The sequence below is a fragment of the Nannobrachium achirus genome (genome assembly GCF_963921795.1).
Source record: "Nannobrachium achirus genome assembly, chromosome: 2".
Taxonomy (NCBI): domain Eukaryota; kingdom Metazoa; phylum Chordata; class Actinopteri; order Myctophiformes; family Myctophidae; genus Nannobrachium; species Nannobrachium achirus.
The window spans coordinates 35,212,129-35,238,637 of record NC_137811.1 but is presented as its reverse complement, the minus strand read 5'-3'; the positions used below and the strand labels follow the sequence as shown (position 1 = coordinate 35,238,637).

Genomic DNA, 26,509 nt, shown 5'->3' with positions numbered 1-26,509 from the left:
GGAGCCTTAAACCACTCAGCACTACAGTACCACACAAATGCCATTGTTGTGTCCTTTGATCCTCATCTCTATTTCACAGTGTTTTAAAGGACAGTTTTTTTAACATACTACTCTAGAAATGACATAGATGTGACAGATTGTGAATCTGTGTCAGCTTTCTTGATTGCCACGGTTAAGGCGTTCCGAAGCTTGGGTGCACGTGCTGCAAATCACCTTTTGTTGTCAGGGAGTCAGCTTTCCTGATTGCCACGGGTAAGGCATTCCAAAGCTTTGCACGTGCCTTTTGTGTCTCTGTGTGTTTTTGGGACTTCTAGGAGGGCCTCATCAGAGGATCTGAGGTTACTTGAGGTCTTATTGCGACCGTAGGTCGCAGATTAGTTGCGACCGTAGGTTGCAGTTTAGTATGTGTCGGTCACAGCTTGACCGTATCTCTGTCTGTCTGTCTGTCTATAACGCCTGACACTGTGGTTCCCCTGACACTTCACTGTGACATCACAGCTAGGAGATCACTGTTATAGACAGACCGACAGAGATACGGTCAAGCTGTGATGTGTAACCACTCTTAACAGAATGGGTTTGCCACTCTGACATCACACTCTGGCTTCACTGTGATGTCACACTAACAGAATCCCTTTTATGCCCATAGCGTTCCCTGATGTCAATCAATATTAAGCCCATATCTAACAGGATTTCATATGGGAATGCCCATATATGGAGGCCACATCGGCCACATACCACACTAACAGAATCCATATATGCAAGACAGATGGCCAAGACAGCCCATATCTGTGTGGCTGTTCAGGGATCTCCATGTATGGGCATAAACGGGTATAACGTCAGATGTCATAGACATCATAGGACTTTCACATAACGAATAACTAAGTCAGCATGTTTGGGCTCTCACAGCATATCGCCATATAGAGTACATGGATCTCCATATGGGTACCAGGGGTCTCCATATATGGGTAACTGGTACGATATACATCACTGGCCAGATGGCCAAGACATGGCACAACCTCGCTGAGGTCGCTTGTCGCCCTAAGGTGTCTTACTCGAGGTACCAAGTCTGTAATGTAGGCCTATTGGGGAGCGAGACCATTTTGGGCCTTAAAAGCTAATAAAAGAATCTTAAAATCAATTCTAAAAACTATGGGAAACCAGTGGAGGGTTGCCAAGACGGTGATGGGCACGTTTTTTGTGTTGGCCCAAGCATTTTTTTTTAAGCTTGGGCAACAACACCCTACCACCTGGGATGGCAAATTCTAGTTGTGATTTTCTTTTATTCCTAATTATACATCCCTAGATTAAGTTTGGATATGATAGCCCTTCCTGACTCGTGGTAGCTAAAGGGGTAAGAGTCATTCACCCCACACACACACACACACACACACACACACACACACACACACACACACACACACACACACACACACACACACACACACACACACACACACACACACACACACACACACACACACACACACACACACACACACACACACACACACACACACACCAGTAGATGGCAGTGTGGTCATGTTTTTCTGAAAGCATAGTTTTGTGTAGTTGTGTTCTTGCTTTACTAAGCAGTATTAGGCTACTAGTTACCTACTAGCCTACATTGTTTGCTCGTCTGAGATGATGCCATCAGGTGGGCACTAGGGACATTTAAGCACCTCGATGTAAAATTGGCTATTTTGTTCAAATTGTGAAATAATAATAATTGAAAAATAGTCTTAAAATACATGATGTGAACAGGCACATCATTATATCAGACTTATCCAACTTCATAGGCCTAGCAATTGTAGAACTATTAGACCTTTTTATTATCGAATGCTGGACCCACAGAACCAAAAGAAATGCATGCAACCCCCCACTCTGTTTCCATTTTACTGTTCATTGATTGCAAACCATTTTTTAGACGTATGTTTTTATTTCCAAATATGTGACTGGGAGGCGTGGTCTCAGGTGCAACATCAGGGCTTTTTAACACAGCAGGTGCAGTGTGATCACAGCGCACCTGCAGGAGCCACTGACCGTCACTCAGCTTGAAGTTTCAAGGACATTTTCCAGGCTTTCTGGTTTAGTAGTTGCAGGGGAGACGCACTCAAACATAGCCTGCCTACTGCTGACACGTGAGCTCCGTACCTTCCTTTCCTTGGATTTTATATCTCTAAAATCAGGCTGAACACATTCGATATGGTCAGAGGAGACTCAGTGAGGGCAATTTTGTTGACGTTGTTGTTGACTATTTCAGGTAAGAACGAAGTGTGTGTGTGTGTGTGTGTGTGTGTGTGTAAAGGCTTGACAGATTTCAGACCAATACGAGCCTTTTTATTAATGTGTGTGTGTGTGTGTGTGTGTGTGTGTGTGTGTGTGTGTGTGTGTGTGTGTGTGTGTGTGTGTGTGTGTGTGTGTGTGTGTGTGTGTGTGTGTGTGTGTTGGGGGCCGGGGGGGCTGTGTGTATTTGCTGGATCTAGATTGGTATAAATTAGTGCTACTTTTACTTACACATATAATTTTCCTGTTCTATTAATCCAGGTGTACGTTGTGAGCTGGAGATCTCACCTGCTGTGCTCACACTGGTCAATGCCAGAGTTGGCAGCAATGTGACGTTGGCTGTGTCCATCAGAGGTGCTTTAGATCCAGTGGTCAGGTGGTTTATGGGCAGTCTACCCGTGGTCACCTGGACTATTGGCTCCGTCATCCCGGATGTAGCAGATGACCACAAAGGAGTATTGAATCTTGAAACAAACGGATCCCTCACTTTTGTAAATGTACAGCTTGGGTACAGCAACAACTACACTGTAGAAATAACAAAGGCTGGACTGGGGACAGCTTCTGCAATTTTCACTTTAAAAGTATATGGTAAGTATCATGAGGTCATTAGTTTGTAGACCTGTTGGGCAAAACTCTAAGGTGGATCACTGGCAGATAGAATTAGGTCAGCCAATATTCCAGAGGCCCTCAAGGTTCCTTGAGGGTGTTCCAAATGGATCCTTACGGGTCTGTAAACTGAGAGTATTACGGGGGTCCTTGAAATAAAAATAACTGTTCTAGAGAAATTGATTTCAAAGCCACTGGCAAAACGTCCTCACATGAAGATGAGCTGAATGGAATATTGTTGCCAGACCCAGGGGGTCGGCCTACATAAGGCTTTGTCGGTCTGTCGGTCGGTCGGTCGGTCCCTCTTTTCCTCAGTGTCCCTCTTTTCCTCAGTGTGCCTGTGTTTGCCTCTGACTGCTCATCTGCCCCTCCCTTCCCTTGCTCGGCTGATTGCCTTGAGTGCCGTCACCTGTACGGGACCAGCTGAGTTGAGTTGGCTGACGAGCTGCTGAGACTATAAATTCCTGTGTGTTCATGTGTTAGTTCAGTGCTGCAAAACATTTGCCCCACAGCCATACTAGTGAAAACAGCCCATCTACAAGCTCACAAACATTTCCAGCTGCTCAGCCTATAAAATCCTGTGTGTTCATGTGTTAGTTCAGTGCCATACTAGTCAAAACAGCCGATCTACAAGCTCACTACGCTTTGTTGCTGAGACTATAAAATCCTGTGTGTTCATGTGTTAGTTCAGTGCCATACTAGTGAAAACAGCCGATCTACAAGCTCACTACGCTTTGTTGCTGAGACTATAAAATCCTGTGTGTTCATGTGTTAGTTCAGTGCCATACTAGTTTTCATTGCGGGTCTGGCACAACCAGGTGACCTGGTCTAGTTTATTATGAGACTATGGAATAGTTTGTGATGAGGTACACATGCTAATTTTCTAGTGTGCAGTTGGACAATTTGGCCTAATGGTGGTGCTAGAGAGAGGCCATGGCGTCATAAAAATCAACAGGGTTCATCCAGTTTGCCCAGCAAGTGCCATGGCAATTCACTGGATTCATTAGATCAACCTATTTGATCTTTGGAGCCCTGATGCTAGTGGGACTAAAACAGACTTAAATTTAGTTAAACTATTTTAATTTAGTTATTTTGCATATCAAAATATTTACGGCAATACCATTGTTATATACTGTATATCACATTTGATGCATTGTCCTAACCTTTTCTTTTGCAGAACTCCTTCAGAATGTTGCTGTGGATACAGAACCTGATTATGCCATGGAGGGGTCCAACAGGTTCACTTTGCATTATAGCACAGTGCAAGGAGAGCCTGAGCAGTGGACGTGGTACTTCAACAGAAAGGAGATAAAGGACAACTCTCACTACTCATTCGAGCAAAAGAGTCTTGTGATCAGTCAGCCGAACCGCAACGACACAGGAGAATACGGTTTGAAGCTGATGAACCCCTACAGCAATGTTACGACGTACAAGAACATCACTGTGCTGTGTAAGAAGTGATTTGTGATGATAAGACTGTTCACACAAATTGACCATATATGGCAGCTATTTTGATCTGACCTCCTACTCAGGGTTCCCACCCGCAAGTATAAAGTCAAATCAAAATGGCCTAATTTTGATCTATTGGCACTACTGTACATTTTGTATAACTTCCTGAAATAATAGTTCTCTGGAGTCTTATGATGTGAATATCTATCACATTTTGTGAATTCATATAATATTCTCATAAACATAATCCTCCGAACCACGACTCCATATTTGACATCATTCTCTCTCAGACATACTGTACTCACATACTGTTTTGTTTTGGGGGGAGAAAGAGGGTCTAGGGTTTTTTGGGGCTGCTTGACCGATTTTGTTAATTTTATAATGTAAGAATGGTGTTGGGATCGAACCAGACCAAAACCTTGCCCAAATCTGGTGACATCCACCATAAGTGATTGACTTCATAGACTGGCCACGTGAAGTCTGACCTGGCCTTTTCCCTGATGTTAAATGAGTAGTAGCATTCCAGCTTGACAATAATCCATTGTGAATTAGAATGCCTACAATTAAGTGTAATTTTTCCATGAGTGGATTTTGGAATGAAACGCATGTCTTTGTGGTTATTCTACAGATGGACCAGATGAACCCAGAGTTGTGGTCAGTCCAGATGCGCCCTTCTACGTGTCTGGGGATTCCCTCAACCTCTCCTGTCAGTCTGAGGGTTTCCCAGTGCCATCTGCTAGCTGGCTCTTTGGGGGACAGATCCTTCATGGCTCCCATGAAGGATTCCTCAATCTGACTAATGTACAAGCCAATCATCATGGAGGTGTGTACACCTGCATGCTGCTCAATGAGAAGACTGGGAAACGGCAACAGAGGAATGTGACCGTCAATGTTTATGGTATGAATACTGGGCGTACTGGGCGTACTCAAAGTGTATGTAGGGTTGCACTGCTCTACATCTTCAAATCAAACTGATCTGTTCTAAGAGGAATAATGTTGATGATTAATGTTTTATGCAACAATACACAACCATAGTGATTTAGTAGTTACTGAATGAATGTTTGTTAGGTTTTTTTTGTAATTCAACAGCAATACTTACCGGTACTCTTATCTCTTGTTGGACAGAGAGTCCCTTGGGTAGCCCGCTGTGCTCTGTGCGTTCAGTCTCTGACGACAGTGACCTGCAGTACAACTGTCAGTGGCCTGGGGGCACACCAAAGGCCCTGCTCTCATTCCCTGCACTGACCAATGGCAGTAGTGGTGCTGAGGACTTTAGCCTGACCGTGCCTGCCTCACAAGAATTCGGCGGGAAAACTGTTATATGCTTTGCTGATCACCCACTCCAACAGAATAACTGCAACATTACTGCACGTAAGTTTCAGACTTTCCCGGACAGTATCACGCTTAACCACATGAACCCTGGCGTCCCTATTCTGGGGCCAAACATTTGGCAAAAATAGATGACCTACAAGCTCACAACGTGTCACAGTGTGAAGATTGTGAGCCTGTTGATCAGCTATTTCTACTGAAGATATTGGTGTAGAGAATACCAGGAGGGGGCCTAGTAAGGACCCCTGATGGACTCTGCTGAAGTTTATAGGCTTTAAGTTGTTACACCTGAAGAATGATAGATTTAGCATTGACCATATTCACACGGTGGCCATTTTTCTCATATGTCATTCTGGGGGTCTTAACGTAATATGACGTAAGAGCGCAAATGGCCCCTGCCCTGTCTGGATATGGTCAATCCAATGTCCCAATGATGCCATTACTCAACCTTTGTAAAATCTTTATATTTGCCAGGAAGTCCAAAGGCGTTCTTACCAGTTGTCAGCACCACAATTGAGACGAATGGTAAAATACTGGTCACCATTCAGTGCGACAGTCAGGCCTCGCCTACGGCTGTCATCTCATGGTCCAAAGGGAATGAATCTTTAGTCAACGGGATGCAGTACCAGATCAGTGCTGACACCACACAACTCAGTCTTAGAGATTTCAATATCAGCAGCTTTCTCCTGGAAAACTACACCTGTACTTGTAGCAACCCACTGGGCAGCCAGAGGAGGGACACTCAGTTACAAGGTACAGTATAGTGTTTTCTTTGTCAGCGGTTTCTTGTTTTTCGTTTTGTTTAGTTTTACTTTTTTCGTTTATAGGCTGTTTTATTTGTTGCCATACTGCAATTCCCAGTTTAGATATTTGTATTAAAGTAGTATGGAGTCAGCCGACACATTCTTATGTAGCGCATGGGGATGACAAGAGTGTTGGCAAGACCTCAGCTGCACAATGAACCCTTAGACAGAATGCTAAGTAATACCTGAGATTGCTTTCCTCCCCAAACAAGGCTCCATAGTCTCCTTGCACTCCCCCTTCGCTCTCGCTCTCTCTCTTGCTCTCCCTAGCTGTCTCTCACAACACCCCACTCTCTCTCCCTCTTCAGGCCCCACCATCTCAGATTCCAGTCTGTTCCCTAATCAAGATGGAACCATCATCACATTGACCTGGGAGGTCCCGCCTACCTCTGTCGTTACAGGTAATGGCGTTACCGGTATACACCCCACCCACCAATAATCCTTACATTGTATGGGAACCTAGCCCTTTTCTCTTTTAAAAAAAAAATGAGCACGTCAGCAAAACTGTGCAGGAGGAATGATGACATGGTATGTTGAGAACAGAAACTCTAAACATAGGGGTGTAAATATTGCTCAATATGCCAAGGCATTGGTTGAGCACTAGGTTTTGTGTTGGAAAAGTACAAAATGATTGTCGTAGTTGAATATAAAAACTGGTCCTTTTGGTTAAACTTGTTTAATTTCATTAATTTGCTCTTATAATTTAGATTCAAACATGGTCTTATATTCTCCCTTGCAGGCTTTGCCATCCAAATGAAAGGACCTGACCTCATCGACACCAAACAAAATAAAAGGGCCTCAAGGCAGTTTGAAACCATTCAGCAGAAACCTGGCTCCACTCGAAGTACGGATGTCTCTATCCTGGATCCAAAATCAACATACAGGTTCCGCGTCATCCCAATTGTTGGTCGAACCTTCGGAGAGCCATCTGAGGCCCATAGAATTGGACCAGGTACTGTATGACATGAAGGGCTCCCTCATTTCTATTCTAAAACATTATTAGGGCCCCATTTACACTGGCAGCCAAATCCAGCCTGAATCATATCCGTGCCATATCCAGATTGGAATTCCAATCTGATCTAAAGATGCGTCTGTCTGAACGCAGTAACCTGATCTAACTACCTGAGCGTGAGAATTGCATTTTGACTTATGATAGCGCAAGGAAACAATATTTAAGATCTGATCCGTTTCACCTGCAAGTGCAGTCAGGCCAAAAGATCGGATTTGAGAAATAAATCGTATTTTTCTGGATTTGACTGCAGTCTAAACAGGGCCTTATTTACACATCCATTTCAACAAAGCAATTATTGCCTATGTTCATTATTCATCGGTATCAAGTATAGCAGGCCCAGTCCTCAAGTACTTGTGCTATAATTTGTGGTATTTGAACTGTAGGTGAGGGTCTAAGCGGCCCAGCTATCGCTGGCATTGCAGCAGGAATTCCCTGCAGCCTCCTCTTCCTCGTCCTCCTCGTCCTCCTCATTTGCCTCTGTGTCATCTGCTACAGGAAAAGAGGTAACACGTCTTTCTTCAGAACCAAACCCTTATCTCCTGTGAAATAGTTTGAACATGTGGGTTGTGGGTTTTAAATTCCGACACATGACCCATTAACACTTGCACTATAATCTGTTTCATACTGTAGGTCGACAGAGTCCAAGTTACCCAAAGTCCAATGTTGTCAAGGTTAGAATTTGGATGTCAAACAATTTTAACGATTTAATAAATTCTTTGTGTCTTATTGTGGTCTGTTTGAGCTTAATTTCCTACTCCTTCTCTGCTTTCACTCAGGCGGTCGTGACAAAACAACCAGACATAACGTTAGTCCCCCATGGCCATAACCTGCTGACAGGAGGCCTGAAACCTCCTCCTGACTACAACAGATTACACCAGGTACCCTCCCTGTCTGATTCAAATAAAAAAATATTATATATCGTCGTTGTCGGGTGGAAACCTTGTATCTCCAAGTTTCAAATGTGTATTCCTCTTTCGCAAAGTAAAGCCCGGCGTCAACATACAAGGCCGTCGCACAAAAGTAGTGAAAACAGCAGATCTACAAGCACACAACGCCTCGCGGTGCGAGGCGTTGTGTGCTTGTAGATCGGCTGTTTTCACTAGTTTAAATCCTTTTTAAAATGATAAATGCAAAACCAACTGTTTTGGACATACTAGGTTTTCACCCGACAACGACGATATATAGATGGATAGATAGATAGGCCTATCTATCTATCTCCTCCTGGATATGCAAATGAGTAAATGCACGTTGATTTCTTTCAGAGCTCGCCATCTGAGAGATCGATGCCTCTCCCCACATTTGTCCCTCCTCCACCTGTGAGATTTGCCACAACTGTGTAACACTCGTCATGTTTGTAGAATTACAATCCACTGTGTTGTCTGTTGTATGTAATTTTATTCATGCTTTGATTTTTTTTAATGCATTTTTTTAAAAATATATTCAGTTATCATGATTTAGATTATCAATAGTTTAGTAGTCTGTGTTTGTTTTATTCATACATTGATTGTTTTAATATATGTTATTTATTTATAATGTAAAATTACCAATAGTTGTTTGCATATATTATTTATTCCACTAGGGGAGTATTGCTTGTGGCATCAACCATGTAATACTCCTTTTAACCGATACCACTTAACTTAAGCCCTATTTTACATTTACATGCCCAAAATGGGGGTGACAGGGTTAAAGTTAAACTAGGATTTCTTATTTTCTTATTTACTGTAACAATTTATTTACAATAAAACAAATATAAATTCAGTTAATGTTTGCATCAATTCATTTATTTAGTCTATTTTTAAGGCAGGCTGAATTGCTCAGTGACACAACTTGTTTTGTGCATTATAGAAATTATTTTCTTGTGGACTAAAATGTTATATGTAAACCTTTTCTTGCCAGAATATATTTCAAGAACTTCCAGTTTCTTCCCATTTACTAGTAAATAGTTCATAACAGTTCTGCTTTCATGTCCTATGTCACTCTACTATTCTCTTAGAACCTTGCCTCATTTTCACAGTATTAATCTTTTTTTTTTTTTTTTTGCTCCCTTGTAGTATTTTTCTTGCAGTAGGCCTACATGCCATTTGTTTTTGTTTTTTGTCATTGACAGTCGTATTTTAGCCTTGGAGATCACTTGCAGCTACTGTAGATCTTTCCTGTTTTGGTGCAACTGTAGCTGACACATGTTTATAATTATACATATCCTACTGTGCATGTTTGAACTGACCTTAGGGAAATGCAGATAGTGATGAAAATGTATATTTTGTTCATATCATTTGGCCTTGATCGTGACTGGCTTCTGTTTCTCCCTTCCGGTCAGTGCTCTATTGTGTTGGGATGTTTTGATGATGAGTGTCTGATATAGCATCTAAAAACGTAGTTGTTTGGAACGTTCGTGTCAAATGATAGCAAGTTTGATGTGGTTTGTATGTGAGAGAGGGAGTGTCTAAACCCATTTGACCACAGATCAAAAAGAGTAAAGAAGAGTGTTGTGCGTGACGTGAAGACTGTCAAGGATTGGTCGGTCCATCAACCGAGACGACAAGGAACTGTTAAGGTATGCTTTTTAAAAGTACTCTTGATGTCGATCTGGGCATAACTATGTAAGTGGAATACCATTTGCAAATATGATGGGTAAAAAAATGTTATAGCTGGTTTCCTTGATATTTATCACTTGCTTGTCTTTACTCTCAACCCAGGATCATGGCCTTAAAAGGACATCACTGTTTTGTGCTTCAAGGTACTTTTGATTAATTTGTCTTATGCACATTTTATGGCTAAATTAAGTTTTAATCATATATCTCAACTTCTGTCTTCAGTGGTTTGGAGTGCATTAGCAGTGGGTGAGACGTGGAGTGTTTCCATTCCAGACAAGGTTTCTGCCTTCACTGGGGCTTGTGTGGTCATCCCCTGTTCCTTCACTCACCCAAGTTCTCAGGAGCCCCGTGATGTCTTTTGGTACCAGTATTCCAAGATACCTCTACGCTACCCATTGGTATACAGTAGGACTCGGCCGCAAGATGTAATAAAGGACTTCAGAGGCAGAACTGAACTTATGGGCAATGTTGGTGATGGAAATTGTACTTTGAAGATTAATGACATGATTGCCCAGGACAATGGACAGACAATCTATCCCTGGATCGATAAGTTTTATCAGACGGTAACCCTGGTAGTCACAGGTAACTGTCAGCTGACAGACATAACAAATTCAATTACTCAGGAGTCAGGGATGTAATCAAGAAAGATCTTTGAGAAATATTTGTATGTGATTTAATTCAGAATCTGGAATAGCATTGAAACATACCATCCCTGATAATATATTTATTTTAGAATTTGTATTTTACATAAAAATGTATATAAATATTATAAATATCTTTTACAGAAACTGCACCTAGGCCAGAAATGAGGGTCAGTGGGGAGCAGGTGGAGGGAGGACATGTGAGGGTTTCCTGTGAGGTTATCCACTCCTGCCCTGCACATCCTCCTTCCCTTTCCTTCGGGAAGCAAGGAGGTGAGGCAGAGGTGACTGACACGGATGAGGGAGACGGTCGCTGGCGTCTCCGCTCTGTTTTGACATTCACTGCCAAAGCGGAGGATCACGGCAGGGCCATTGGGTGTGAGGTCATGCACCCAGGAGGACAGAACGCTACTGAAAAGTTGGTTCTGAACGTGAGCTGTGAGTCCTCACCATTGTTGTAACAAGTACCATGTTATTGTATCATTAGTCTCTCGAGAACAGTCTTCTATGCTCCGCAGAAGTGAAAAGGACATTTTCTTTTACGATGGGTAGCCAGATTGCTGTATCATATCATCAAATGTGTGCTTCGCCTGTGCAGATAACCTAGATGGATGAGGCTGAGGATATGTGTATAGTTTTACTCTGTGCAGTAGAGGGTGCTATTTTGCAATTTATTGAGTGAGCCACTACCTTTAGCTCTTGAACTGAAACTTTTGTCCAGGCATTTAGTCATTAGAGCTATGGATACTGATCCGTACAGAGCAGTCAAAAACTCACTAAATGTGCAGCTTGGCCAATGGCCATGTCTCCTTGGTGGATAAAGTTAGGTACAAAGGTAATGTAGTGTAAAAAGGTAACCCTAACTCCTGTCTCAGCACCAAAATGAGGAAGAACTAATAATGAATACAAATAAAGGAAATTGAGCTGTTGCAACAGAGGTCACTCTGAAACAATGTTGCACACAATACTGTATGTTCCACAGTTCATGTCCTCTGGCCCTTTTATTACAGATCCCCCCAGGTCTGTGGACATCCATGGAGACTTGACAGTGGTTAGAGTTGGTACAGATGTGTCCCTTGCGTGTACCAGTGATGCTAACCCCCCTGCCAGTACCTTCTTGTGGTACAGTGTGAAGGATGGCCTGTCCACAGCTCTGAACCACACCGCAAAGACTATCACAGTCTCCAGACTGAACCCTGGCAAGAACATTTTCCACTGCACGGCAGTCAATCCTCTGGGCACGGCCAACTCTTCAGCTGCTTATGAGATCATAGCTGAATGTGAGTTCTCAAAAGATGACTTTTAACTACATGAACCCTAGCATTCCTAGTCTGGACATGTCATTAAATATAGGTGAGCATTTGGTGAAACTAGACAAGCATTCAGCTAGAATAGCTTAGCTATATTAGGTGAACAGATTTGATGTAGAGGGGGAAAAAGGAGGGGGCCAAGTACAGACCCCTGGTCAACAAAGTATATTTGGGGTTAAGTGGTTAATTACACCTTGCCTGATTTGATTTCCCACTCAAAGGCTCAAATCATTGTGTATGTGCACATGGCAATTCATCATGCATTGTTTTTTCTCAGATGAGCCAACGGATGGACAACAACAACAACAACAACAACAACAAGCCTCCACCTCTACTACAGACGACTCTCTCCTGAATCACATAGTAGAGGAGACTTGGTCCACTGCAGGTGCTACTGAGGACCTGTCTGTGACGAGTATGGTCAACAACACCCACGGCCAACAAAAAACACTTCTCAAAAACTTTGTTAAAGGTAATTGAAATGTATTCTTTGCAAAGAGATGATTCAAAAGAAATGTCTCAAATTCAGTGCTTCAAATTAAGTGATATTCTCAATCTTAGAATATATCATAGTATAGGATGGCCTCATTAATATGAAGGACACTTAGATGGATATATCTTTTTCCAGACAAATTTCCTCCGACAAATGTGACCATCAGCCAGTCACCGGTGCGTCCGATGGTGGGGGAAACGGTCACCCTCTCCTGCATGGGTCAGGGCTACCCACCACTGAGCTCCTTTAGATGGTACCAGATGCAGGGGCAACGTGCCATCCAGCTCAGCGAGAACACTGAGCACCTCCGCCTCACGGAGCTGACCAGAGATATTGGATCATTCCGTTGCTTAGCTGGGAATGACATGGGAGAGGCAAGCTCACCAGTTACGGCTGTGAATGTGGAATGTAAGTGCCAATGCAAGGAGCTTTCACCTTAAAATGTAATTAATGTAATGTAATTAAACTGCACTGACCATGGGACAGTTTGTAGGGGCTACTCTTACTCAAAGCTAAAATATAGATATGTCACCATTAAATATTTTCTGTGGAGTGTGGATGCTGTATTGAGAAAATATTCTCTCTCAGTTTTAGTGTAAACACACCCAACTAATTAAGGTTTATTTCATGGTAGAGCTATTAGGTCTGAGGCAACACATATTTCTATATCGCCAATCACCCAGAGACTGCTTCCAGTGTTCCTGAATATCAGCTACAATGTTCATTAGAGATTACTGTCCCATCTGGAGATTACATTCCAGCTATCGTAATTCTGACTGCAGGAGAGGTTTGTTCACGTTTTAGTTTAGTTTAGTTTATTTCAGTCAGTTTTGATACAAGTATTTCTTGGTAAATACAAAGAAAACTAGTCTTAAAGAAAAATAAACCACATTTCTGACCAAAAAGGTATAGGCTGAAGCCATAGCTTATTATGCCTACCCTTTTACAAAACAGAGAAAAAATGTCAAAAGGAGAGAGAAAATAAACAAAAACAAAAGAATGAAAAGGAAGCAAGGATCAAGACACTTTGTTGTACATGTTAGGGGTTCAAACATAGGGGGCAGTGTTTGCTGGAATTGTACAAGTGGGCTATATATATATATATATATATATATATATATATATATATATATATATACTCTAATAAATTATGTCTTATAGGTAGATTTCTAAATAATTATCAATCTTATTTTTAAGTAATTATTGATTGCCTTGATAAATGTTTTTATCAAGGCTGTTCCACAACGTTACTCCTGCGAATGTTATACATCTCTGTTTAGCATTTGTCTTGGTCTTTACTTTTGAATAAATGCTTGTACCCCGAAGATTATACTTTGTTTCTTTGACACATTTTCTCCATCTTCTTCCATCAGATGCTCCAATCATCCTGCCATCCTCTTCATGTTCTTTGGTCAGTGACATCATCAGGTGTGAGTGTGTAGTGGATTCACATCCTCAGGCTAGCATCAACTGGACACCTTTGAACACCCACGCTAATGGGACACTCAACATTACTGTTCAGATGAACCGGTGGATCCTCACATCGGTTCTCATTCTCATTTCACCAGCTAATGATAATGTGAACAATATCCTCTGTAACTCAACCAATGAGCATGGAAGTGCTTTTGTCAAACTTTACGCTAGAGGCAAGTACACACACACACACACACACACACACACACACACACACACACACACACACACACACACACACACACACACACACACACACACACACACACACACACACACCCCTCTCAGTGCATGGTTGTTCCTGATCACTGCAATGTTGTCTGGTATAGGTGAAACCTCATCTCAGTCAATCATCTATGGAGGAGTTGGAATTGCCCTGGTGCTACTCTTTCCTTCTGTTCTTGTTTCCATCTGGAAATTGCACACAGCCAAAAAGCAAGTATAGATGTGTGTGTGTGTGTGTGTGTGTGTGTGTGTGTGTGTGTGTGTGTGTGTGTGTGTGTGTGTGTGTGTGTGTGTGTGTGTGTGTGTGTGTGTGTGTGTGTGTGTGTGTGTGTGTGTGTGTGTGTGTGTGTGTGTGTGTGTGTGTGTGTGTGTGTGTGTGTGTGTGTGTGTGTGTGTGTGTGTGTGTGTGTGTGTGTGTGTGTGTGTGTGTGTGTGTGTGTGTGTGTGTGTGTGTGTGTGTGTGTGTTTCGAGTGTGCAGGAAAGGACTCTGCAGGACAGTGTATTCCCAGTACAGGGAATTTAATTTGGTACATTATATATAGAATAGCATACACATACAGTCCCTCTGTGATGATATTCGCAGAACATGTTTTCATTTCATGTTGTGTTTTCTGTGCATTGCAGGAGTGCAAGGGTCAATCGCACAATGGATAAGCTGGGGACTGGGAGAGCTTGAGAGGGTCATGCCTCCACTGAGCATGAAGGTACTGTACAGCACTTTTATTTTTTCACTATTAATTTATTGTGTTGTATATTAACTCACAAAACACTTATGCAAATGTTTACACTCTTAACAGAATATGTCCCTGTGTTTTTCCAGGGTTCACAGATTCCAGAGTTATCTGAATATGACTTTTAAGGCCAGTATGACCAGCAAACACCTGTAATCAACCATGGATGTGCGACCATATATTCAAAATAATTTGTTAAACACTTAACCTCTACTTTGTTGACAGGGGTCTGTACTCACAGCCCTCCTTTTCCCTTCCACACAAAATATCTTTGCTAAAAATAGCTGATCTACAAGCTCACAACGTGTCGCCTTGCAATGCGCTGTGAGCTTGTAGATTGGCTACTTTCGCCAAATGTGAGCATATTATGACATGCCCAAAATAGGGACACTGGGCTTCATATGGTTAGAATGTAGTATAATGGCAACAAAGTAGCAGTTGTCTTGATAACATTTGCAAGCTATGTGAAGTACATTTTTGAAATATCTATGAACTTCCCGTGTTAATTGCGACCGTAGGTCGCATTTACTATCAAAACCTCCACAGGCTGTCCGTGCGTCAGTCCGTCAGTCAGTCAGTCACACGTCACACTCTTGCCCTGCTCATATCTCCGCAACCGTTGCCCCGATCCATGCCAAATTTTGCACACACACTCCTTACCTGCCAAACTACAACCTCCAAGGACCCCCGGAGCTCCAGGGACCCCCAGGTCCCTGGGGGACCCCCAGATGTAAAAAATGACCAAATGTGCTAAACTGACCAAATGACCACCCCAACGGGGCTGCTCACGGGGAATTCCCGGGGACCACCGACTCCTGGTGCTCCAGAACGGATGCAAAAGTGGTGGCGCCCCCAGTGGAGGACCCCCTACACTGCAGCTCACATAAAATGCCGTAACTCCGGCTAGGAGCGACCGGGACAGCCGGGGCCGGTACCTATTCGTCCGCCTTGGCGGCGCGGAGACCCCACCCCTCATTTCTCACATGGCCCTCTTCTAGCGCCACCATGAGGCCGATTCTTGCAAAACACATTTTTGGACACTGCTCCTAAAATGTTTGCCCTAAAATCACGCAAATCGGTACACAGTATGTCTACACTGATCCCATCAACATGAATCTGTCCCATATAGCGCCACCTCCAGGCCGATTTTTAAAAAGACATTTTTGGACACTGCTCCTACAGATTTTGCCCTAAAATCACGAAAATCACTACACAGTATGTCTACACTCATGTCATCAACATGGATCAGGAAGATTTTGGAAAAACGAATTTTTGCCCTATTTGTGGAGATAAGTGACCTACGGTCGCTTATCTCCCGATTAGGGAGTCTTACTGGTACTTTTATACTGTATACGTGGTTTTGAATAAATTCTTCACTATGCAAGTTTTGTGCACCACAACTGTCCTTAAAGTGAACATGCAGGGTCACCGCTGTGAGACTTTATATTTAAGCAGCCATTTGGTCATGTGTCTGTTCTAAACATGTATCTGGCCCCAGCGTCACACCCAGCCACCGTGTGAAAGAAAGTGTGCGCTTCAGCATGTTGCATTGACTGCAGCAGTACTGCAAGCCTCTGCACATCCACAGTTCCAGAATGCTTGGTACAACAACAGACAAGGGGACTGTGGTACATCGGCCTCGTATCCCTGACACAACCCCACCCCCGTTGTCCCCCTACACTGCTCCCCCACCCCTACATGATCTACGCTCCCAAATGCTCCCACCTAGTTGAATGTGAAAGGGTCACGTGCCGCTTCACCCACCAGCTCAAGTGCATTTGTTCTGTGTAGATTGCTGTAAAGGATTTTGCCTCCATCAACAGAAAAGCGGAGGGGATAACTTTTTGGAATTCAGCCTAGGGGGTCCTCTTTGACATTTTGCTCAGTCCGGGCTTGCACTCTCTCTCTCACTCTTTCCCTGAGGAAAGGTTGACACTTAAAGAGGGTTTATTTATCCTGAAGAATTCAGGTAAGATGTACCCTAGTCTTTTGATAAGAGCTGATGATATGGCCATCATTTGATTCATGTTATGCGGTGCTAAGGGCCGGGAGAAGAGCCCTCACTATGTGACCCTACGTGCAGCCTTCAAGGGTTAAGAATGATCCACTGTAACTTTAATGAACTGCAGGCTTATACATATACACAGGGTTAGCCAAAACAAAATTAAAGTCATTCTCATGGGATTCCAGTTTCATAAAAAAGTATTTCAAAATATACATTGTTTACAATGATTGTAAACTGTGCTTGCTCAACATCTCAGCCTTAGCTCTTCTTGTTCACGTCACATGCACTGATAGGCCTGTGATAATTAGTCACAAGTTGGTTTGATGCTTAGCAAAGTTGATATTTTTTATTTGGGACTTTGAGACTTTTATTGTGATCTGTCAAAATTCAAATATTGATAATTTTGACAATTCAACATCCTCATATTGTTTTAAAATGGCTGATGGATTAATGGTTTGCTAGAGTAGCCTATTTAAATGTCTAGTTTGTCATCAAATTATAATGTCACTTAATCTGTTTTTTAACATACATTTAGTGCTGTTCCTGTCACATTCTGAGTTTTGATTAGATATTTATAAAGATCTGCAACCATTACTTCTGTACTTACGGTCTGTATCTGACCTTAAATACTTGACCTTAAATACTGAATCTGTTTGTGTGCTTTGAATGTGCATGATATGCTTCATATCAATTAGTACAGAAGCATAGGACTTACTGTGGATATGTTTAGCAGGTAGGATACGTTGGATAATTACAAGAAGAATACAAATGTAACCATAGTGTATTTGGGTTGGGGTCTGCTTCCTGGTCTTTTTGCCTTTGTGTGATATTCATTTTGTGCACAGTATTTGGTGTGAAATAAGATGCTATAATAGACATTGGAAGTGTGTCTGGTGCTTCCAATTGGCTCATGTTGTATTAAATGTGGCTAGTGTGACATGTCTATTGCCCACAGACCAATGGGTTTGTGGATTATGTCCATTACTGTCCTTGTAATTTTATGTACCGGTATTTGAATATAAAATGATTGTGTTAGCATGACTATCACTTACTCAAGACACACTCTATTCACACTTTTAAACATGACCTCTACTCTATATGTTGGAAAGTTAATGTTATATTAGAAGCCATACATTTTTTGTCTCTGAAATTCTGCTGAAGTTGTGCTGAGAAGTTTAGTTTAGTACAGTTGTGTGATACTGTAGGTCTGTGGAGATGACCTGTTTCTGAATAATATTGATATCTGCCATTCATCTATTTTAACATACTGTACCATACTTGCCATGTCAAGTTGTGCAGAGGGTCACTGGAGTACAATCTGTGAATATGATAACTACAACCCTAAAGGACTTTTCACACAGCACTATAACTACAAATCTTTACTTTTTTACAAAAAGTAAAATTGATGGCACACTGACTATAAAAGAAATACAATAGCGAACGTGAAGGATATAATTTAGTTACCCGGTGGGATTGACGCTTTATTTCCTGTTTTTATTTTTATTTTGCCACCACCCCTTGTGTCCATGACCTTGTTTGCTTTGTTTATGGCAAAATTAAAGGGCCACTTCACCTCTGGGACAACTAGATCTTATTTTATTGTTGTTTGGGACACAATCAACACAATCCTGAGTTATTTTTTGTATTCAATCTGTGTTTTGAGATATTTTAGTATTTCAGCTGTGCTAGTGATGCAAAGTGCATCATATGATGCATTTTGCATCATCATGCTGCATCATATGATGCAAAACGCATCACTAGCACAGCTGAAATACTAAAATATCTCAAAACACAGATTGAACACAAAGAATAACTCAGGATTGTGTTGATTGTGTCCCAAACAACAATAAAATAAGATCTGGTTGTGGCCAGGGTTAGGGTTAGGGTGGCCCTTTAACTTCCTGACCTGGAGCACTGAGAAAGCTTTCTCATCAATATGAATTGTATCGATTTATTCTACACATGATGATAACCATAAACAAATGAGTGAAATGCACATCAAAAGCATGATAGTATCCTTTTTTTTATCCCCACTAGGTCATTTGAACTTTTTCAAATCGCTTTTGAAAAAAACCCTTCTACCCCTTTTCCCCAATGTAGTCGTTATGCTATATTCCCTCTGTGGACATCCGTGTGTACGTTGTCACTAGTAAGGAGCCCCCACTGGGAGGACTTGGAGACTCCGTCCAACTCCCCAGCCTGCAGTACATGCAGTGGCAAATATCTCCTTCCCCCGAACACGGACCGATTGTGTTTATATACTGTAGAGTAGACGCTCATAGTCTGCACCACTCGTCTTCCAAGTGGTTGTCCTGGAAGACTTAAGACAACTAGCTACTGCAGCCTAAACCAGTGGTCCTCAACCTTTTCAGGCCGCGACCCCTAAAATAATCATATTTTTCTGGTGAGCATTAATGTGTCATTTTAGAGGTATTACAAAGTCCTTAAATTGTCACTTTAGAAATATGCATATACTTTTATGTTGGTTTGTTTACTGTTGAGTTAGAAAATAATTTGGAGACCCCCCCTGGGGGTCCCGACCCACAGGTTGAGAACCACCATCTTTAAATAAAAAAGAGTTTGGAAAATAATGTATTAAGTAAGGGATATTTACAAGGTGAAAGAATAGGGCTATAATATGTACGTGATCAAGTACACAGGTCAAATGTACAGTGCTCCTGAGTATTGTGCAAAATATCATGCTAAAATATAGCATATTCAGATATGTGTGACAGTACCTTTGGGTGGAAAACAGTGCAAGGGGGAGAAAAGGTCAAAAGTGCACTAAGGAGGCACAATACTGCATATGGACAGATATTAGGGCATTAACGAAAAAGTCGACAAGTCGACTTCATTTCACAAGTAGACTCCCACCAGAGAAAGTCGAAAGTCGAAGTTGAAAAAAAAAAAAAAAACTTTCTATCGTTGTGAGCATGTAGATCTGCTATTTTCACAATTTCTGCCTCTATATATTTGACAATTTGATTTGGACAATGTTTAATTTGTCATTTTAGAGGTATTAAAAAGTCCTTAAATTGGCACTTTTGAAATGTGAAGATACTCTCTATACTTTATGTTGGTTTGTTTACAGTTGAGTGAGAAAACAATGTTTCACATTAATTAGGTTAATCATCTGGGGACCCCCCAAAATAATTGGGAGGGTCGTGTGTGATGTGATGACGTCATCAAACAATAAAGTCAACTTCAACTCAACTTTTTACTGAGTCGAGTCGACTTGCAAAAAAGTCGTTGATGCCCTGCCTAACAGATATACAGTATACAGTCTGGAAGGGGAGAAGCAACCCCAAGAAACTCTCAAAACCTTCCACCATAGTAGTCTTTCAGGAGGCATGAAACTAATGCTGGTGTAGCTATCGGGAGGAAGGCCTAATAAGTGTTCGTCTCTCTCCATCCAACTCTACAAGATGGCACTGTAGTACACAAAGCACCTCAGCCCCTTTTACTCTACTGCAGGCCTTCCCAAAGTGGGTACCCTAGGCCGGGTGCTGTGATGCCAGTCCAGGGGTGGAATTCATCAATATCACTTAGTAAAACAGACCTGATTTGCACTGTACTTGAGTTCTTTTTCCATCTACGGCCAACTCTCTTCACCAAAAATAGACAATCTACAAGCTGCAACGCATCATGTTGACGTGTTGTGATCTTGTAGAAGATTGTCTATTTTTGGTGAACCTTCCCCCCAGAATAGGGATGCTGGGGTTCAAGTGGTCAAACCGATAAAAAGTTAATTTAGGTCAGTTCTGAAGGAAACAGATATTTCTCCAATATTGATATACGATTCTAAATATTAACAGAGCAAATCAGGGCTGCCGTGGATGAAAAAGTTATTTACACCTCACAGCGCCTTGTGAGGCGTTGTGAGCATGTAGATCGGATATTTTCACAATATCTGCCTCTAATATTTGACAATTTGGCCAACGTTTAATTTCTCATTTTAGAGATATTAAAAAGTCCTTCAATTGTCACTTTAGAAATGTGCAGATACCCTCTATATACACTTATACTTTATGTTGGTTTTGTTTACTGTTGAGTGAGAAAACAAGGTTGCACATTAAGCTAATCATCTGGGGACCCCCCAAAAGAATTTTGGGGGGCAACAACAATAACCATCTCTCCTCATCTCCTGGACAGTGTGTGGAGCCTTCGCTGTTGCGGTCACTCAGGATGTACAGCTTCATGGGAGGGGGCCTGTTCTGTGCCATCGTAGGGAACATCCTACTGGTGGTCTCCACAGCCACTGACTACTGGATGCAGTACCGCCTCTCTGGCAGCTTCGCCCACCAGGGCCTGTGGAGATACTGCATGTCTGGCAAGTGTTACATGCAGACTGACAGCATCGGTGAGTGATGGAACCACTTGGACCTTCACCTTTGATCCTTCTGGCCGTGGTCACGTCTAGGAGGACCTTTACAAATGGACTTTTAACTCAGACTGGATGAAATATCTGTATCTGATAACCACGGCGGTCCACGTGTAAGGTTACGTGCTTGAAGGAGCAGTTCATCCCCAAAGTATACAGTATATATATATATATATATATATATATATATATATATATATATAAATTATTATTATTTTTTGGGGTAAATTTACACCCATTGATTACGGATGGGGAGCCAAATGCATTTCAATCAATGGGGGTACATTATTGTAATCAAAATGTTGTCTTATAAGAATATGATTGAACTCAAGTCTCCGTGCCGTGAGTAATCAATGGGGGAAAAAAGTCATTTTGGGGATGAACTACTCTTTTAATTAGCCAGAAGGAAGTCCATGAGTTAGTTTTTTCCCCTATCAGAACCATTTTAATTAGTACAGTAAATGTAGCCCACGAATGAGTAATTATTGTTTGCAGACTTATTGGTGCAGTGACATAGCGGATTACACAAATAGGGGACAGGAAGACCTCGCATTCAGTGTGAGATAACAGCATATCAGAGAGTAGACTTAGTACACCTATAAATACATCCAGCTTTCTGTCAAGAAATACTGGCTACACTACAACGGAAGTGTGGCTGCTAAAAATGTAAGTGTTGATAATAACATTACAGGAAATGAAAAGGGGTCACAATTTGGTCACAGTCAGCAATAGCACGAGAGTTTCATTCTAAAATGATATATCCACCATCAGTTTTGCTCTCACGGTATGATTGGTCCTGAGGAATATCACGATTGAATACGATTGCAATTATTACCAAAACACCTATGCATAGAAAATTATATTACTAATACTAAACTATATATAGGATACTTAACTGTTGTTGAGATATCGTCTACAGTATTTTCTGGACTATAAGGCGCACCTGACTATAAGGCGCACTGTCAATGAATGGTCTATTTTCAAACTGTTTTCATATATAAGGCGCACCTGACTATAAGGCGCACATAATAGACGCTACTGTTGCGTTATGCATCCAACAGATGGAGCTGTGCTAAAGGGAATGTCAATGTCAATGAATGATCCATATATAAGGCGCACTGGACTATAAGGCGCACTGTAGTTTTTTGAGAAAATGAAAGGCTTTTAAGTGCGCCTTATAGTCCGGAAAATACGGGTAGTTATCTTTTTTTGAGCGGTGGTCACACCGTCTCCTATACGTGGCCGTGTGTGTGGGTATGCGTCCGTCCGTCCGGCCGTCCGGCCGTCCGTGTATGTAGCCTCAAGCCTGCAGTACCTTTTCTGACCACACATGTTAAGGGAGGGGCGCTGTTGTTCTCACACACACACACACACACACACACACACACACACACACACGCACACGCACACGCACACGCACACACACACACACACACACACACAGGGGGGAAGGGTGGGTCAGCATGTGTGGTCAAGTATTATTATTATTATTAACAAACTGAATGTTTTAGGGTCAAATAAATTAGAGTGTGTGAAGAAACTACAGCATTGTAAAGCACATTACCCCGCTGCACCCACCCAGTAGTGCTGTTGCACAGCCTCCACGACCACCGCTCAGTTCACACGGGTGTGATTTTTTTAATTAAAAATGAAACCTTTAATCTCTCTCTCTCTCTCTCTCTCTCTCTCTCTCTCTCTCTCTCTCTCTCTCTCACATAGCCTACTGGAATGCCACTCGTGCTTTCATGATCCTCTCTGCCATGTCATGCTTTGCTGGCATCATTGCTGGGATACTGTCCTTTGCCCACTTCTCTGCCTTTGAGAGGTTCAATCGCTCTTTCGCTGCTGGGATCATGTTCTTTGTTTCAAGTGAGTAATGTAATGCCAGATAACAAAACACCTAGAGTAAAGACAAGAGTAAAACATGTTTTATCATTATTATTATGTTTTATTTTTAGTTTCATTTAAAAAAAAAAAATCATTACATATTATGTAAAACCAACAGAAATTCAGCCAGGAGAGATATGAGAAAGTTCCTATAACTTTATTTAAACCGAGAGTGACCTGCAAGTGATCACAGGAAATGCATTTTAATATAAACAAAGAGAATGACAGGTTCTTTATCATTATTGCAATATCGCTGTAGCAACTGAACTAGTCTTGTGCAGCCAGATGATCAGAAATCAGAGATCCTACAACTGATACATCTGGCAAGTCTAAATTCAAAGCTGAGCTTGGATGCTGGAGAAAACCAGAGCTAACAAACCTATACACCCACTGCTTTGATTGAATTCTGATACCATAGGAAATAGAGCCCTAAAGCAGTGGTTTTCAACCTTTTTGATATCAAGGTCCATGATTTATTCAGCATTTGAGCCACGGAGGAATGGTCCACCATTTGATGAGATTTAACCTCTCAGACCCAAAAGAGGCTAAATCGTGTTGGATGAGATTTTATCCACAATTCCATGCTGTATTTCTGGTACCATATAGGAGATGACAGGCTGACCAAAATAACAATTCTTCTACATTCTCTAATTGTGCAGACTTCATGTAAATTAAGTAATGCAGGTGTTACAATAATTTTACTCTTAAATGAAACCAAATGGACCCATAAGGGTACATTTTACATTCTATAAGGGTCCATTTGGTTACCAACTCTCTATCTGTTATTATTGCATTTCTAATTTCCAGACAATTTTATATATAACATAACCTTCAATGGTGGAAATCCATTTAAATACGTATTGTGTCATCCTCTGCCAGCTCTCTTCGTTCTGCTTGCAATGGCCATTTACACTGGGGTGACGGTGAACTTCTTGGGCAAGCGCTTTGGCGACTGGCGCTTCTCTTGGTCCTACATACTAGGCTGGGTGGCCCTGCTCATGACCTTCTTTGCAGGTAAATCAGAGATCAGGAAGTGGACTTCTCTGGCTTAAAGCCTAATTTATGTGTTCATCACACAATCAAGTCACTCACTGAATATATTTTTTGATTATGTTATTTTCGGTGAGCAACACGGCCATAGTATAAATTAATGTGCATGCCACACAAATAATATGTTAATTTAAAGTTGTTGCATATTTTTTTAAATAATGCACATACTGTACAATTGTCAATTATTGGAACACAGTATGGAGCCACATTGTGGTGACAGTTACCATGAATCCAACAGAATAAAATTCACATATCAGAGTCAGAGCCCATGGTGCTGGTGGCTCAGCCAGTGCAGTGCACAGACCACGTTAATGCTTCTTGTGAGTCTGATGACTCGGGTTTGAATCCGACCCTAATCTGATCTCTGTCTTGCATGTACATCTTCTCCCTCTGCATTTAGTTGGTTGTCTCTCTACACTGACCTATCTGAAATAGGCTAAAACAGAAAATGCAGAATTCATCTTAAACACATTCACACATTGGTTCCAAACATTATATTTGTTTGCCTGCTTAATTTGCCTGCTTAATGGACAACTTTGGTTTTTTTACAACAAGAGTTCATATTTTAGATTGTAATTAGAGAAAATAAAAGCTGTGTTATACTGCTTTCTATCTTTTTTGAGGTTTTAACGATTTTGATTTCAGTGGATTTCAGTGGCTAAATATGGACACGATAAGCTCATTCCCAAGATGCACCGCAATATTTATTGGCAGATGTGACTATGGGGGCTAGTAGTGTTACTGTAAATAGTAATAAAGAAATCGCCGGTTTATTGTCTAAAAATACATATTTAGCCGCATGTACGGATTGTACGCATGCCCCCACTCACTGAAATCAAAATCACTAAAATGGCTAAAACGATAGAAAGCAGTAATTGTTTTTCTTATCTCTAATTACAATCTTAAATATGAACCATTGTTGTAAAAAAACAAAGTTGCCCTTTAATGTAGGCGAGAAAAGCCTAGTACTGTGAATAGCTTTACTGTATTTTGCTAAATAGGTAGCTTGTTTATAACCTGTGTTTTGGAAGAGGTTTTCACTATTATGACTGCATTTGATTAATTAAATATTATTTTGCAGGTATATTCTACATGTGTGCATACAGGATGCATGAATGCAGAAGAGTGGCTGGCCCTCGCTAAAGAAAGGAAGAAACGGTACACTGCGAAACGCAAACAGAAATGGGAAATATAACATTTTCATTTCCCATGGGAAAGTAAATGAACAAGTACAGTATATAAAACAAATGAAAAATGGCTCTGACATTAAAGCAATAAAACATTAGAATTTGACCGTGTCAAATGTCTTTGCATTTTTGGTTCAACATGACTGATGGTGGAAAGTAGTTGAACCATGGCACTTTTATAGATACTTATAGACACTTCAAATGATGACGATCTACTGCTATTATGTTTTGAACATGTGCAGTATGCGTTGTAATCCGAATCGTGTTAAAATGGCTTATAGGCCTATCATAGGTCTTCAACAGGGGGTCCTCAGAGTTACTACAGGGGGGCCGCTGCAAGGTGATGTGATAGGAACTTTTATTTTTGTATTAACCACTTTAACCCCCTGTTCTGTGAGTTGCTGTGAGCTTGTAGATCGGCTATTTTCAGCAAAAATGTTTCACATAGGAGAAAAAAACAGCAGACAAAGTGCAAGTTTTTGAGGGTTTAACTGTCTGAAAATACACATCATGAACCCAACACAATGCTACATTGACACATGCTGTCAAACAAGTCATTCAACACAGCATTATCTAATATAAAATACAAAAAAGTAAGGCAGTACGGATTTGCATATGAATGACATAACTAGTGCAAACAACTTAAAAGACATAGTGCTGACTTGAGCTTGTGCTATGGTCGTGGAGATCCCCAGGCATCAAACCCAGGCCCTAACTCGCCAAGGCCCTGCTTGGCTTTACTAATTAACATATGTTTTATGCCCATATATGGAGATTCCTATATATTATCATTATTAAGGATATTATGTTATCAATATTAAGGACATATCTGGGAATGCCCATATTTGGTAATGCCCATATATGGGCATGTTTTGTTGACTATCATGCAGGGGTCTCCATATATGAGTAACTGGTCCCATTTACATCACTGGCGAGATGGCCAAGAATTGGCGCGACCTCACCCTTTAGGGCGAGGTCGCATGTCACCCTGAGGTGTCTTACTAGTTAAAGAACACAGAGGTTCCGGGTAATTATACAATGCCGGCCAA

General features: G+C 41.5%; 3 protein-coding genes across 3 annotated transcripts; all 3 read left to right on the top strand.

The window, feature by feature from the left end:
• Positions 1-2,185: 2,185 nt before the first annotated feature.
• On the top strand, positions 2,186-8,822 carry vsig10l (V-set and immunoglobulin domain containing 10 like; the record flags this gene model as incomplete). The annotated part of the gene is made up of 12 exons (XM_080741476.1): positions 2,186-2,260; positions 2,545-2,871; positions 4,067-4,339; positions 4,967-5,236; positions 5,464-5,709; positions 6,142-6,420; positions 6,779-6,871; positions 7,210-7,422; positions 7,866-7,985; positions 8,113-8,153; positions 8,259-8,360; positions 8,745-8,822. The coding sequence occupies exons 1-12, from the start codon at positions 2,203-2,205 to the stop codon at positions 8,820-8,822; spliced, it is 2,100 nt and encodes a 699-aa protein (XP_080597602.1). The 5' UTR covers positions 2,186-2,202.
• Positions 8,823-9,954: 1,132 nt separating this feature from the next.
• LOC308297901 (sialic acid-binding Ig-like lectin 14) lies at positions 9,955-14,326 on the top strand (the record flags this gene model as incomplete). Its single annotated transcript, XM_080741465.1, has 9 exons — positions 9,955-10,036; positions 10,179-10,219; positions 10,299-10,658; positions 10,862-11,155; positions 11,728-11,997; positions 12,305-12,499; positions 12,656-12,928; positions 13,894-14,170; positions 14,323-14,326. Exons 2-9 carry the CDS (start codon positions 10,183-10,185, stop codon positions 14,324-14,326), a joined length of 1,710 nt encoding a protein of 569 aa, XP_080597591.1. The 5' UTR covers positions 9,955-10,036; positions 10,179-10,182.
• Positions 14,327-21,140: 6,814 nt separating this feature from the next.
• On the top strand, positions 21,141-25,416 carry lim2.5 (lens intrinsic membrane protein 2.5; the record flags this gene model as incomplete). Its single annotated transcript, XM_080738619.1, has 4 exons — positions 21,141-21,315; positions 23,056-23,205; positions 24,103-24,237; positions 25,355-25,416. The coding sequence occupies 4 exons, from the start codon at positions 21,141-21,143 to the stop codon at positions 25,414-25,416; spliced, it is 522 nt and encodes a 173-aa protein (XP_080594745.1).
• Positions 25,417-26,509: the final 1,093 nt, after the last annotated feature.